Source organism: Spea bombifrons, chromosome 8 (assembly GCF_027358695.1).
Source record: "Spea bombifrons isolate aSpeBom1 chromosome 8, aSpeBom1.2.pri, whole genome shotgun sequence".
NCBI classification, from domain to species: Eukaryota; Metazoa; Chordata; class Amphibia; order Anura; family Pelobatidae; genus Spea; species Spea bombifrons.
The window spans coordinates 6,938,266-6,950,145 of NC_071094.1; the positions used below are offsets into that span (position 1 = coordinate 6,938,266).

At 44.3% G+C, this 11,880-nt stretch overlaps 1 protein-coding gene and 1 long non-coding RNA gene across 2 annotated transcripts; both read left to right on the forward strand.

Annotated features, from left to right (window-relative positions):
* Nucleotides 1-477: 477 nt before the first annotated feature.
* On the forward strand, nt 478-1,000 carry LOC128502868 (uncharacterized). Its single transcript, XR_008355173.1, has 2 exons — nt 478-576; nt 942-1,000. It is a non-coding gene; the product is annotated as an uncharacterized LOC128502868 (long non-coding RNA).
* Nucleotides 1,001-1,160: 160 nt separating this feature from the next.
* LOC128503282 (golgin subfamily A member 2-like) lies at nt 1,161-11,424 on the forward strand. The gene is made up of 20 exons (XM_053473329.1): nt 1,161-1,223; nt 2,817-2,879; nt 3,433-3,526; nt 4,376-4,482; nt 4,848-4,906; nt 4,988-5,129; nt 5,395-5,484; nt 6,158-6,265; nt 6,649-6,736; nt 6,822-7,168; nt 7,988-8,086; nt 8,175-8,372; nt 8,647-8,746; nt 8,843-8,922; nt 9,188-9,332; nt 9,744-9,811; nt 10,219-10,321; nt 10,423-10,529; nt 10,786-10,948; nt 11,189-11,424. Exons 1-20 carry the CDS (start codon nt 1,161-1,163, stop codon nt 11,422-11,424), a joined length of 2,460 nt encoding a protein of 819 aa, XP_053329304.1.
* The last annotated feature ends 456 nt before the right edge of the window (nt 11,425-11,880 follow it).

Genomic DNA, 11,880 nt, shown 5'->3' on the forward strand with positions numbered 1-11,880 from the left:
CTCATGTCCCTATATAAAAAAAAAAGATGCAACCGGCATGCTAATGTGACACATTATCACACCTAAATCTCTAATACCCATTGTGCAGCGCTACAGAATAGGATGGCGCTATATAAAACCAATATATAATAATAATATCCCCTTCATGCCTCAAAATAACAGATGAGAGAGAGTCTGGTTTCTGCCGAAGTTTTATTAGGCTTTTGTGTGCAAAGTCCGAAGCGATGGTCTACAAACGCGGACTGTTGGACATTCTGTTAATAGAACATTTTAACCCCTTAAGGACAATGGGCGGTCCCTAAACCCATTGAAAACAATGCATTTTGAGCCCGTACATGTTCGGGCTTTGTCATTAAGGGGTTAATATATAACAAGGTTTTACGTCTGTTAGTTGGATAAGTCCAGAGATGGCGTTGATTGTGTGTTTTGAGGTGCGATGGCTCTAACTCGCCCCCTTTCCTCTCTCTAGCCGAGTCCGAAGACCTCGCTATGCGCCTGCAGAGTACCAAGAAGAGAGTGGCGGAGCTGGAACGCACCTTATCGGGCATCTCCCTGCACCAGAAGCAGGCGGAGAAGGTAACAATGGGGCTCGCTCTCCAAAAAGAAGTCAATAGTTTTCTCTGTTAATAGAGATCAGGGATGAGAATTTGATGTCGGTTGCCTAGGGAACGGGTAAACAAAGTTACATTAACGTATGCTCATGAGCTCTATGTCCTATATATACATATATATATCTGGGCTTATGTGAGAGTATGATGGAGTAACGTGTGTGTGTGTGGTCATGTAACACGGGGCAAGCTCTCTGGTGACCTAACTTCTGCGCAGCCTTCTTTCAAAGTAAAATGCGTCAACGCAACAGCAATGCCCCGGTATTTAGTGCAATTTCTAATAAAAAGATCTTATGTCTGTACTTTTCATCCTGTCCTGTCGCTTTTTTTTAGCTCAACAAAGAACTGGAGAAGGAACGCGACAATCTTCGCCTCGAGTCTTTGAAAAACAGGTAGGTCGCCGTTTCGGAGGACGGGCTGAAAGTTCTTGCGCGGCTTCGGTGCTAACGAGCTTCCCGCTCTTCGTTGTCCAGCAAAAGCACTGAAGAACTAAAGCAGCAGAACTCGGAGCTGACGGAGAAGCTGAACGCTCTGCTCTCGGAGAACACGGACATGAAGCAGCAGGCCGAGGAGCTGCACAAGAAGCTGGAGATGGCAGAACTCACTGTCCAGATGGTATGACACCAAGGGGAGCAGCGGGGGGCATTAGAGTTTAAGTTCCAGCCTTACCCGCGCATGGTTTCAGTATTCCCAGTGTTTCTTACAGCTGCGTCAAGCCCCAGCGGCTTGTTCAAAGAGATAAGTGCATATTATGTAGTTAAAAATGCACGTCTAACGTGTGTATGTATGTGTGTATATATATATATATATATAGTGTATATGTACCGTTTTATAATTGGCCCCCCTACTTTGGTCTCTGGCCCCCCATGTGCCCCCCCTAAATATGAAAGCTGGAGACGCCACTGTTGTGTAGCAATGACTAAAATGTTCAACATGAACCTGAGCGCATCAAGAAAGACCTCAACATCTCTGGTCATCCTCAGACAACATAAGAGCATTTCTGACCCAAATCATATATGATTATGCCAAAAATAAATTCATGTTTTCGAGGTTGGGCGTACCATAAGCGATTGGATTCAACCATTCTAGCCAATCAGTGTTTCTTACCGGCATCATGACAATCGCTATTTGGTTGAACCCTTCTCCTAACATAGCTTTAAGGATGGAACGTTTTACCCCCCCAAAATGGAGGATTGACTTTAATATCTATTAAAAGGAAAGGTGGGGAGTGCAAAGAGAGAGATTCAATCACAAAAACATGCTTGATATTGCCCAAAAAACCTAAGCCTCTTGGATTATAAAAATAGCTTTTTAGAAGGTGTGTAGAGGGCATGCACCATCACATTCTTTGTCATCCCCATTCCCTCATGATTGTCAGCTGAATCGTCTCCACCAGGTAAAGCTCTTTTTGAATGATATTAGTGAAACGGAAATTCCATGTTTTGTAAATGAGTCGTGTGCAGTAGCGAGGGTCCCAATGTCCTACATATGCATAGGCAGGGCCGCCATCATAAATCTTGGGGCCCCCGTGTCCATTATAATTTCCCCCCGATTGCTCCGCCAATCCCTTACGAAAAAATTACTGCAGTTTTTTGGACATGAAAAAACTGCAATACTGCACATTTACTGCAGTATTACTGCACATTTACTGCAGTTTTACTGCATTTGTACTTCACTGTACTGCAGTTGTACTGCAGTTATTTTTGTACGGAAGTACAAATGCAATAAAGCTGCAGTACATTGAAGTACAACTGTAGGTTTGCAATATAAAAAAAAGTGCAGTAAATGTGCAGTAATACTGCACTAAAATGTGCAGTTTTTTCATGTCCAAAAAACTGCAGTATTACTTCAGAAAAACTGCAGTCATTTTTTGTAAGGGATGTTCTGCCCATCATCCTGCTTCTTATTCTTCCCATAAGCACACCTTTATAAGAGCAAGGGTGACCCTAGGACTAGTGGCGGCTGGGTGTAGTATTTCCTTGGGGCACCCCCGTAACTAACACTCATGCATATTAACACGCCAACCCACTCGCTTTAACACTGTACATTTACACACACGCACAATCTTTATCCAGGCTGTCCCCTAAAGTGCAGTCACTAACAGCTAAAAACTGGGATGTCATCAAGGAGCACAGCCTCTCACTGGGATTATTTCTTGGCTTATTACACGTTTTAGTGATTTTATTATTATTTTTTTAACGTCTACAGGAAAAGGAAGGCTTTGATCAGACGCTCGCCAAGGAGCAAGGAGCCCTGAGGGAACAACTGCAGGTAGGGATTGCGGTCTCACAAATGCCCCAGCAGCCTCGCGTCTTTCCTTATCTCAGCCGTAGTTCTCCTACAGCCTTCGACGTGTACTCCGTGTGCACTCACGCGAGGCAAGAAAGGCTTTCTGGGGGGCATTTCAGTAAATCCCCCATAGGAGGTAATGACTTGTGCCAGCCTCATCAGTCTCTTGTGTGTGAGCATGGAGGCTCCGCGTGCCCCTGCTGCCCTCTCCATTAATTTTTTTTCTTGAATCATTATTTTTGGACGTTTGCTGCAGCCCTGCTTCTTCTCTTTCCTCTCCTTGTTCTTCTGTCTTCAGGCACACATTGAGCGTGTCATCAAGTTTTGTTTCTGAGTGGAAAAAGCGCAATTTTGCGAAAGAGCAGGAAACAAAATTGTCGAAAAATAAGTTGACCAAAAACTAATCGCAAATCTTGTCCTGATCGTTATTGGTCCATTTGCACAAGTCCAATTCTTCTGTTCAGATTTGTGACCGGAGAAATATTCCGCCTGAAACGTAATTTATTTTTATTTGTTTTTTTCTGTTTTTTTTCAGGTTCATATACAGACGATTGGCATTTTGGTATCTGAAAAATCAGAATTGCAAACCTCCCTCTCCTTCACCCAGCAAGCGGCCCGTCAGAAAGGAGGTTCTGAATTTATTTACATTTTTTATTTTTCTTTCCAATTTAATCTAACAGATTACTTGCAGACGTAGCCAAATACCGGCCATACATTGTATTATAAAATTATTAAAGAATGGTCATGTTCTACGGCGAACGGCTCGGGTCTAATGAGAAAATGGAAGCCACTAGATTAATGTATTGCTTATAATCCGTACTAAACCGTTGTTCTGTAGGAGACGGAATAAGACTGGCTGACCAGCATTAAGTTTGTTATACCTTTTAGTTACTTAAAACTGCTAATTATCTCTCTATTAAAAAGGAAGCTTTGTGCCATTAGGATCTGAATAACAGTCACACGGTGCGTTCAATAGTACATGAGAAAGTGTATCCAAAAAGTACCACGTCTCATGTCCCTATATAAAAAAAAAAGATGCAACCGGCATGCTAATGTGACACATTATCACACCTAAATCTCTAATACCCATTGTGCAGCGCTACAGAATAGGATGGCGCTATATAAAACCAATATATAATAATAATATCCCCTTCATGCCTCAAAATAACAGATGAGAGAGAGTCTGGTTTCTGCCGAAGTTTTATTAGGCTTTTGTGTGCAAAGTCCGAAGCGATGGTCTACAAACGCGGACTGTTGGACATTCTGTTAATAGAACATTTTAACCCCTTAAGGACAATGGGCGGTCCCTAAACCCATTGAAAACAATGCATTTTGAGCCCGTACATGTTCGGGCTTTGTCATTAAGGGGTTAATATATAACAAGGTTTTACGTCTGTTAGTTGGATAAGTCCAGAGATGGCGTTGATTGTGTGTTTTGAGGTGCGATGGCTCTAACTCGCCCCCTTTCCTCTCTCTAGCCGAGTCCGAAGACCTCGCTATGCGCCTGCAGAGTACCAAGAAGAGAGTGGCGGAGCTGGAACGCACCTTATCGGGCATCTCCCTGCACCAGAAGCAGGCGGAGAAGGTAACAATGGGGCTCGCTCTCCAAAAAGAAGTCAATAGTTTTCTCTGTTAATAGAGATCAGGGATGAGAATTTGATGTCGGTTGCCTAGGGAACGGGTAAACAAAGTTACATTAACGTATGCTCATGAGCTCTATGTCCTATATATACATATATATATCTGGGCTTATGTGAGAGTATGATGGAGTAACGTGTGTGTGTGTGGTCATGTAACACGGGGCAAGCTCTCTGGTGACCTAACTTCTGCGCAGCCTTCTTTCAAAGTAAAATGCGTCAACGCAACGGCAATGCCCCGGTATTTAGTGCAATTTCTAATAAAAAGATCTTATGTCTGTACTTTTCATCCTGTCCTGTCGCTTTTTTTTAGCTCAACAAAGAACTGGAGAAGGAACGCGACAATCTTCGCCTCGAGTCTTTGAAAAACAGGTAGGACGCCGTTTCGGAGGACGGGCTGAAAGTTCTTGCGCGGCTTCGGTGCTAACGAGCTTCCCGCTCTTCGTTGTCCAGCAAAAGCACTGAAGAACTAAAGCAGCAGAACTCGGAGCTGACGGAGAAGCTGAACGCTCTGCTCTCGGAGAACACGGACATGAAGCAGCAGGCCGAGGAGCTGCACAAGAAGCTGGAGATGGCAGAACTCACTGTCCAGATGGTATGACACCAAGGGGAGCAGCGGGGGGCATTAGAGTTTAAGTTCCAGCCTTACCCGCGCATGGTTTCAGTATTCCCAGTGTTTCTTACAGCTGCGTCAAGCCCCAGCGGCTTGTTGGGTTGATTGTAGCAAACTCATTGTTTAGTGAATATACTCCCTTAGCGTTGTGCCAACATCCTTTGTACTCCTTTGTGGATCTATTGGAGGTGGAAAATGTCAAGACCGTGTCATATTAGAAGGAATATGCACTTTATTCTATTTAAAGCTCTCGAGTCAGGTGGGAACCCCAGACCCACAACAGCAGGTCCAGATGGTGATGGAGGAGAGAAATTATCTGCAAGCACAACTAACGCAGGTAAAAGAGGACCCTGGGAGGACTTCACGTTGAGAAGCGAAGCTTGGCGCAACTTCGTGTTTAGATGCTTTTAAATAATAGCTCTATAAGCAGCCATTCTCGCCACCTCGGAAACCCTTAGGTACCCTTTCTATGGGATGGGGGGCTGTTAATATGTGGCATTAGACCCCCTGCTCTTCATATGACTTATGCCTCTAAAACATTTCTGTGTGGCAGAGAAATTAGTCTGTCCAGTGTGCGTAGATCTGGTTGAGAGTTTCCTGCATACCCAACGTTAATAGACTTTTATAATCCCGGGCAAATTGACTGGCTTTGCCTGTGATTTATAAATTGACGGCCCCTACGAGGAGGTTGGAGCAATTTAAAATATAGATAGAACTTTAAATTTTAGAACTTATTATAGGAAACTCCCAATAATGCTATAGTAATTACAATATATATTTTAAAAAAAATAATATATAAATATCTATCGATATAACCCTTCCACAGGTTAACGGTGGCTTTTATTGAGATATTGTCAAGTCTAGGTTTGTCACCAGGGGATGTGCGGAATAAAAGGACTAATGAAGTCCTTGGATCACAAACTGTAGGCATGGATTTCCCTTCCTTCTGCTAAAAGAAAGTGAAAGCATGTTAATGCATTATTTTATTTTATTGTTTTTAATTCATTTAGGTGACCGGGGCTCTTGAACATTTGAGGGCTGAACGAGACCATTATGTTAACAAGCTGAAGGAAGAAGAAGCTGTCTGGCAGGAAACAACCCAGAAATTCACAAAGGAGGTGAGCAGGGAAATTTTTTCCATATTTTTCTCCGGTTTAAAAAAATTGGCAGCGGCAAAAAAGAACAGGGAGGCACGGTTTGGATCTAAAGCTTTTCTCATCTTCTGAGCTTTATTCAGCGTTTGTAAGATTGTTTTGAGATACAATCACTTACCATTATAGAGGAAGGCGGATGCTGATATACATATAATTTGAGTTTGCTTTATTTGCTATAAATCTCTGTTAGTTGGCTAATTTATTGAAAGGGAAGGAAGGTGCGGGCTTTTCCCAGATCTTGCCGTCCAACGTGCTCATTGAAAGAGTAAAGCAAGCTACGATATATCCAATAAGGATCATTTTTGTCCTATATTTGTGCGTAATAGTAATGTCCTTTTACTCCTCAGATCCAGACGCTGAGCCAAGAGAAGGAAAATGCTCTGATTAGGATCGAGGCGTTGGACACACGGGTGGCAGAGCTGCTTCTGGCGTCAGGTAGCCGCACCGATGAGATAAAGGCCGTCACGGGCAGACGTGGCTTCCCTGCTAAATATTACAATTCTGCCGTTTGTCATTTCAGCCGCTGATACGCCGGCCATGGAACCGGCTGGTCCCGCGGAGCCTTCCGAGGAGTTTCTGGGACTCCAGCGGGAGTGCGAGAGGTTGGCGCAGGAGCTGCGGGAGCTGGAGAATAAATACCGGGCTCAGGTTCAGGACAACAGCCACTTGAGTCTGCTCAACCATCAGCAGGAGGAGCGCTTGCAGGAGCTGGAGAAGGTGCTGGAGCGCCACTCTGAAGAGGACAAAGAGAAGCAGCAGATCCTGGAAAACATGCAGAATGACAAAACCACCATCAGCCGCGCGCTCACGCAGAACAAGCAGCTGAAAGAGCAAATTGCAGAACTCCAGATGGCGTTTGTTAAGCTGGTGAATATCAATGGCACTTAACCTTGTCCTTGTTACAGACATAACTCAACGCCCCGCTCCATGCGGCTGAGTTGGCTAAATGTGCCGTCTATAACATTCCAGTTGATGCTGGCAAAAAAAGCACCCGTGGGGGTGGGCAGTAATATAAAGTCCCATAGCGCTTAACTGTGTGGAATGCAGATTTGAGATCTGTTACCACTTCTTTTTAGCTGGAGACATTATGATGTTAAATTCCGGTCATCATAGGTGCTTCCATGCATATGATGGCTAAGAGGTCCTTTTTAAATGTCCTTGGGGTCCCCATTGGAAGAACATGGGTGGGGGAGCTGCAGTTGCCCCTCTTCATGCTACCTTAAGCTGAAGATATCTGCTTCCACATGATACTTGCCTCCAGTCCGCTCCAAAACTGGCTTGGCTAACACCGTGGGTTTATTGAGTCCCTTGTGTGGATGCGCGGAAGGCACTCCCACTGATTTCAATAGAAGGGCTTTCCTGCCACAGACGGGCTGTGATGCCTTTTGGCAGCCTGGGCTCAAAAACCCTCAAACGCTTTTCTCAGGAATATCTAAAACAAGGAACTTTCCTTAATGCCCCCCCATACCTGAAATAACACATTTAATCTTCCGAATACTTGGAAATTCGCCACTCAATTTACTCTTCAAGGGGACGGGGTCGCTCGTTATTCAACCATTGTGAAAATAATTGCAGCATCGGTTACAGAGGCAAACAACCTCAACCCATTGTTCTTTTAAGTCCTGTGTACCGATCTGATATTCTTAACACTGCCAATTTTTTCTATTTTTTTCCCCCTAAATTCAGACAAACGAGAAGGCGGAACTCACAGTTCTCGTCGATCAGCACGACCACGGGAAGAAGCTGGCGGATTTGCAGGAGAGCCTGGGTCACGTCAACGAGCAGGTGCTGATAACACGGAGCGCCCCTGTTAGTGTTATTGGACGCGATGAGGGGCGAACGCGGCGTCACTCTGTCCGTTTCTTGTTCGCAGCTGGCTGCAAAGGAGGAAGAAGTCCGTCAGCTGCAGGCGCATCGCGATGAGATCTCGGCCCACTTGCAGCAGTACATGAGGCAGGAGATCCAGAAACAGTACATGCTGCAGCTGCAGCTCACGGACCGACTGCAGCACGAGGAGATGCAGCGGAAGGTCAGCGAGGATATGCGCCTGAAGGAACTAGAGAAAAGCATGGTTCGTGATATCATTTTCTTACGTTTTAGGGTGTTTAGGATAAGGTGGTGATCGGCCAAACCCAAAAATAGTCATATTTATTCTTCATATTTTTCTGCATCAGGTAAACTCTTAAAGGGCAACTCCTACCGTCTTATTTTCTTACTAGTATCCCATTAAAAGTACATTTTCAAAGATATTGTGCTGTTTTTGACAAATAATAAAGCATTGGCTCAGTTTGGAGCGGAGAAAATCAGCCAAAATGTTGCATGTTAATATTTGCCTTCATTTACAGGAGAATCTTGAACTGCTTACCAAAGAGAACCAGGAGCTGAGAGAACAAGCGTTCCGGATCCGCACCGAGCCGCCGAAGCAAGAATTACAGCGGATGGAAGGTGGGACAGGCTGTATTTTTTTTAATGTTCGCCGTTTAAGTTGAGTTGAAGGAAAACCCTGCTTTTCTAAATTCCATGGATGCTTTTCTTCCTCAGGCGATGCGGCGGACGGTGACGATAAAACATCCGAGACTTCACTGGTTATTCCGGAAGATTTCGAGAGCAGAGAAGAAATGGTGAGTTTTGCCGCTTCCATAAATTACGTTGTAATAAATTACATTGTGCCGCTGTGGAGATACATTGTTCACCCCGTTTCCATTTCACGTGTCATACATTATATTTCAACCTCCTCCGTGATTCCCCAATCCCTCCACGAATTCCGGCACATCTTCCGTTTTTATCTCTTTCCCAGTCTGCACTTTTTTCTGCCCCACTTCCTTTTTCTATAATATGTTGAACGCATTTTTGATCAAAGCCATTCAAACTCCGTGTTTGTCGCAGGTGGCCTTTTTGAACGCGGCTATCGCAAAGTTACAAGGTGAGCGGGACGAGACGGCGAGACAATCGAAACTGAACAACTACTGCTATGATCTCCTCCTGCAGGTCTCTAACCTCCAGCAGCAGCAGATGACGGGCGCTTCCCGAGGTAACGCAACCCGGCTCCGTGCCAAATGTAAGAACGGATTCTGTGTGATAAAGGCTGCAGAGACCCCCACTGGATTAGTTCATTCCTTTACATGGTTATGAACCTTTTTTTTGTGGTTTAACTAAACTTTAACTAAATCCGATAGATTTTCACTTATTTTGAATCCCTTCCGAGCATCATCTAGGATTTTCTCCCCATTCCCTGACATTGAATCCCAGGCTTTGCCTGATGTGCATCTAACAGAGAGTATGTATCGGCTTGTGAGAGCTTTTTGTCGTAGAGCACCACGGTACCCAGGGATTTAAATGGTCGCTGACCTGGCGAGATAAGAATTGCGATCTCTACCACTCGGGAGGGCATTGGCTCCAAGAGTAGAACTGGGATTTTATTTTTTGTGGTTATTTTCTACAGATGTCACCTTGGAGAATGTGCCCAAAGAGGTGTACGACGCCTTACAGTCTGACATGGATAAGCTGGTGGTAAGTTCCTCTCGCAGGTCAACAACACTCGATGTAACGAGACTCCGGCTCTAGTCCCATTGTTTCGTGTAGAGGGGGAAGTACGGCTTTGGAACAATTCATGGACCTTCCTGGGGAACGTTCTTGGTATTGGGACGTTCTGTTGTGGGATTTCTCGGTTATCGTTTAGGTGTTAACACCAGCGCCTAAAACCCTGTCCGATTGATAAATGGGGAGACTAAATTAGATGGAGGCTCCACAAAGAATGTTATTTCCGTACTTCCCCCATATAGCCAACATGAATTTTGTATCCAAAACCCTTTTAAAGTATATTCTTACATCGTCGTTGTAAGCGCAGCTTTGTGCCTTCACGCCTTGGGGGACGGATATGTTTCGAACGCGGCCGTAAGAGCTCCGTTTGGTTTCAGATCCGTTTCACAGACTTGATGCAGGAGAAAGTGGAGCTGACGGACCGAGTGGAGGAACTGGAGCATCGCTGCGTCCAGTTGTCAGGCGAGACCGATACCATTGGTAAGTGCTTTGTCCAAGATCTCACGCATTAAGTGAAATGTCGCTAGAATAACTGCTCTCGGGTCATCTCATGATGTCCTCTCGTCCTTGGGTTTCTCTAGGAGAATACATTGCAATTTACCAAAGTCAGAGGGCTATCCTCAAGCAACGTCACCAAGAAAAGGAGGATTATGTCAGCCGACTTGCCCAAGAGAAAGAGGAAATGAAGGTAATCCATTCTAGTTCTCCGTCCTCAGCCTTTGCCTTGATGAGAAGGTGAACCACGCAATATCTAAAAGATCTTCACATTTGCGTTACGGCACTTATTACTGAGGGTCCGTAGGAAGCCTTAATGGGTTCCATGGAATCATTGAAATTCATAATGTAACAAACGTATTACATGTAGTCATCCATCAAGTATTCTGAAGCTTCCCGCAGTTCTGCAGGAATTTTATTTTCTTTCTTTGTTGTTTTTCCGGTCGCAGGCCAAGCTCTTAGAACTGGAGGTTCTGGTCACGAGGCTGGTGACAGAAAGAAACGAGTGGCACGGGAAATACGTGGATGCAACAAAAACTCTGATGGAATTCGGAGAAGTGGAGTTGCCGGCTAATGCGGAGACACCCGGAATAGGTGATGCCGATATTCAAGGTAAGCTGGAAAGCGGGGCAATTAATATATTGGTAAATCAGTATAGAAAATGGGTGTGCTGGTGTGAGTCTGAATCCCTGAAGTAGTCCATGTAATCTTTGGTCAGTCTGTGTTGGTCCATCACATGCTACGTGGGCATAGTCTACAAACCCAATGTATAGCATGAGCCGGTTGTAAAACATTGCTATCTTTTGAAATTAGTAAACTGACTACGTCTTTGTTAATTATGTTTTCTAACAGGCTTTGAAAATGTTGATTTGGAGAATCCAGACAAGGGGCCACCCGAGACCGGATCTCCTTCACCTTCCTACCAAGGAGCGAACCCAGTCTCTGGCTCTGAAGACCCGACGGCCAAGCAGATCATGCAGCTCCTGCATGAAATCCAGAACTCCCAGAAACAATCAAGTTCTCCACTGCAGAGTACAAGCATCCCCTTCTTCTACCAGCACGACGAGATCAAAGCAATAGTGGTCTAAGAAGAAACCCACGGGGCAACCTGTACCATATATAATTTGATTGCGCTTCTCTTAGAAGCTGCCCCGTCATCTGATTTGGAACATTTATTAATAGGAGAATGGAGGGGTTGTTATAATTTATTGGTGTTTTCACAGGTTGGGGTGAGGGGGGACACTTTATTTTTTTCCAGTTGCCTAATTGATTTAAACTTGTTGGGGGAAAAAAAATGTAATTTCTTTCTGAATAAAAGTATTCAGCAAATCACTATATCTTTGCTTTTTAGCAATTTAAATACTTTATCATTTTATTTAGTGCTCATTGTTTCTTGCACACCAGCTATGGATGTCTGTGGTTGGTTATTATCTTGTTTATAACCGTTAAAAACAAAGTTAATAGACAATCTAAAACAAATTCATGATTATAATTAGTATATCTAAATATCTGGGCTAAAACATGCATAATTAAGGGGCAGCCTA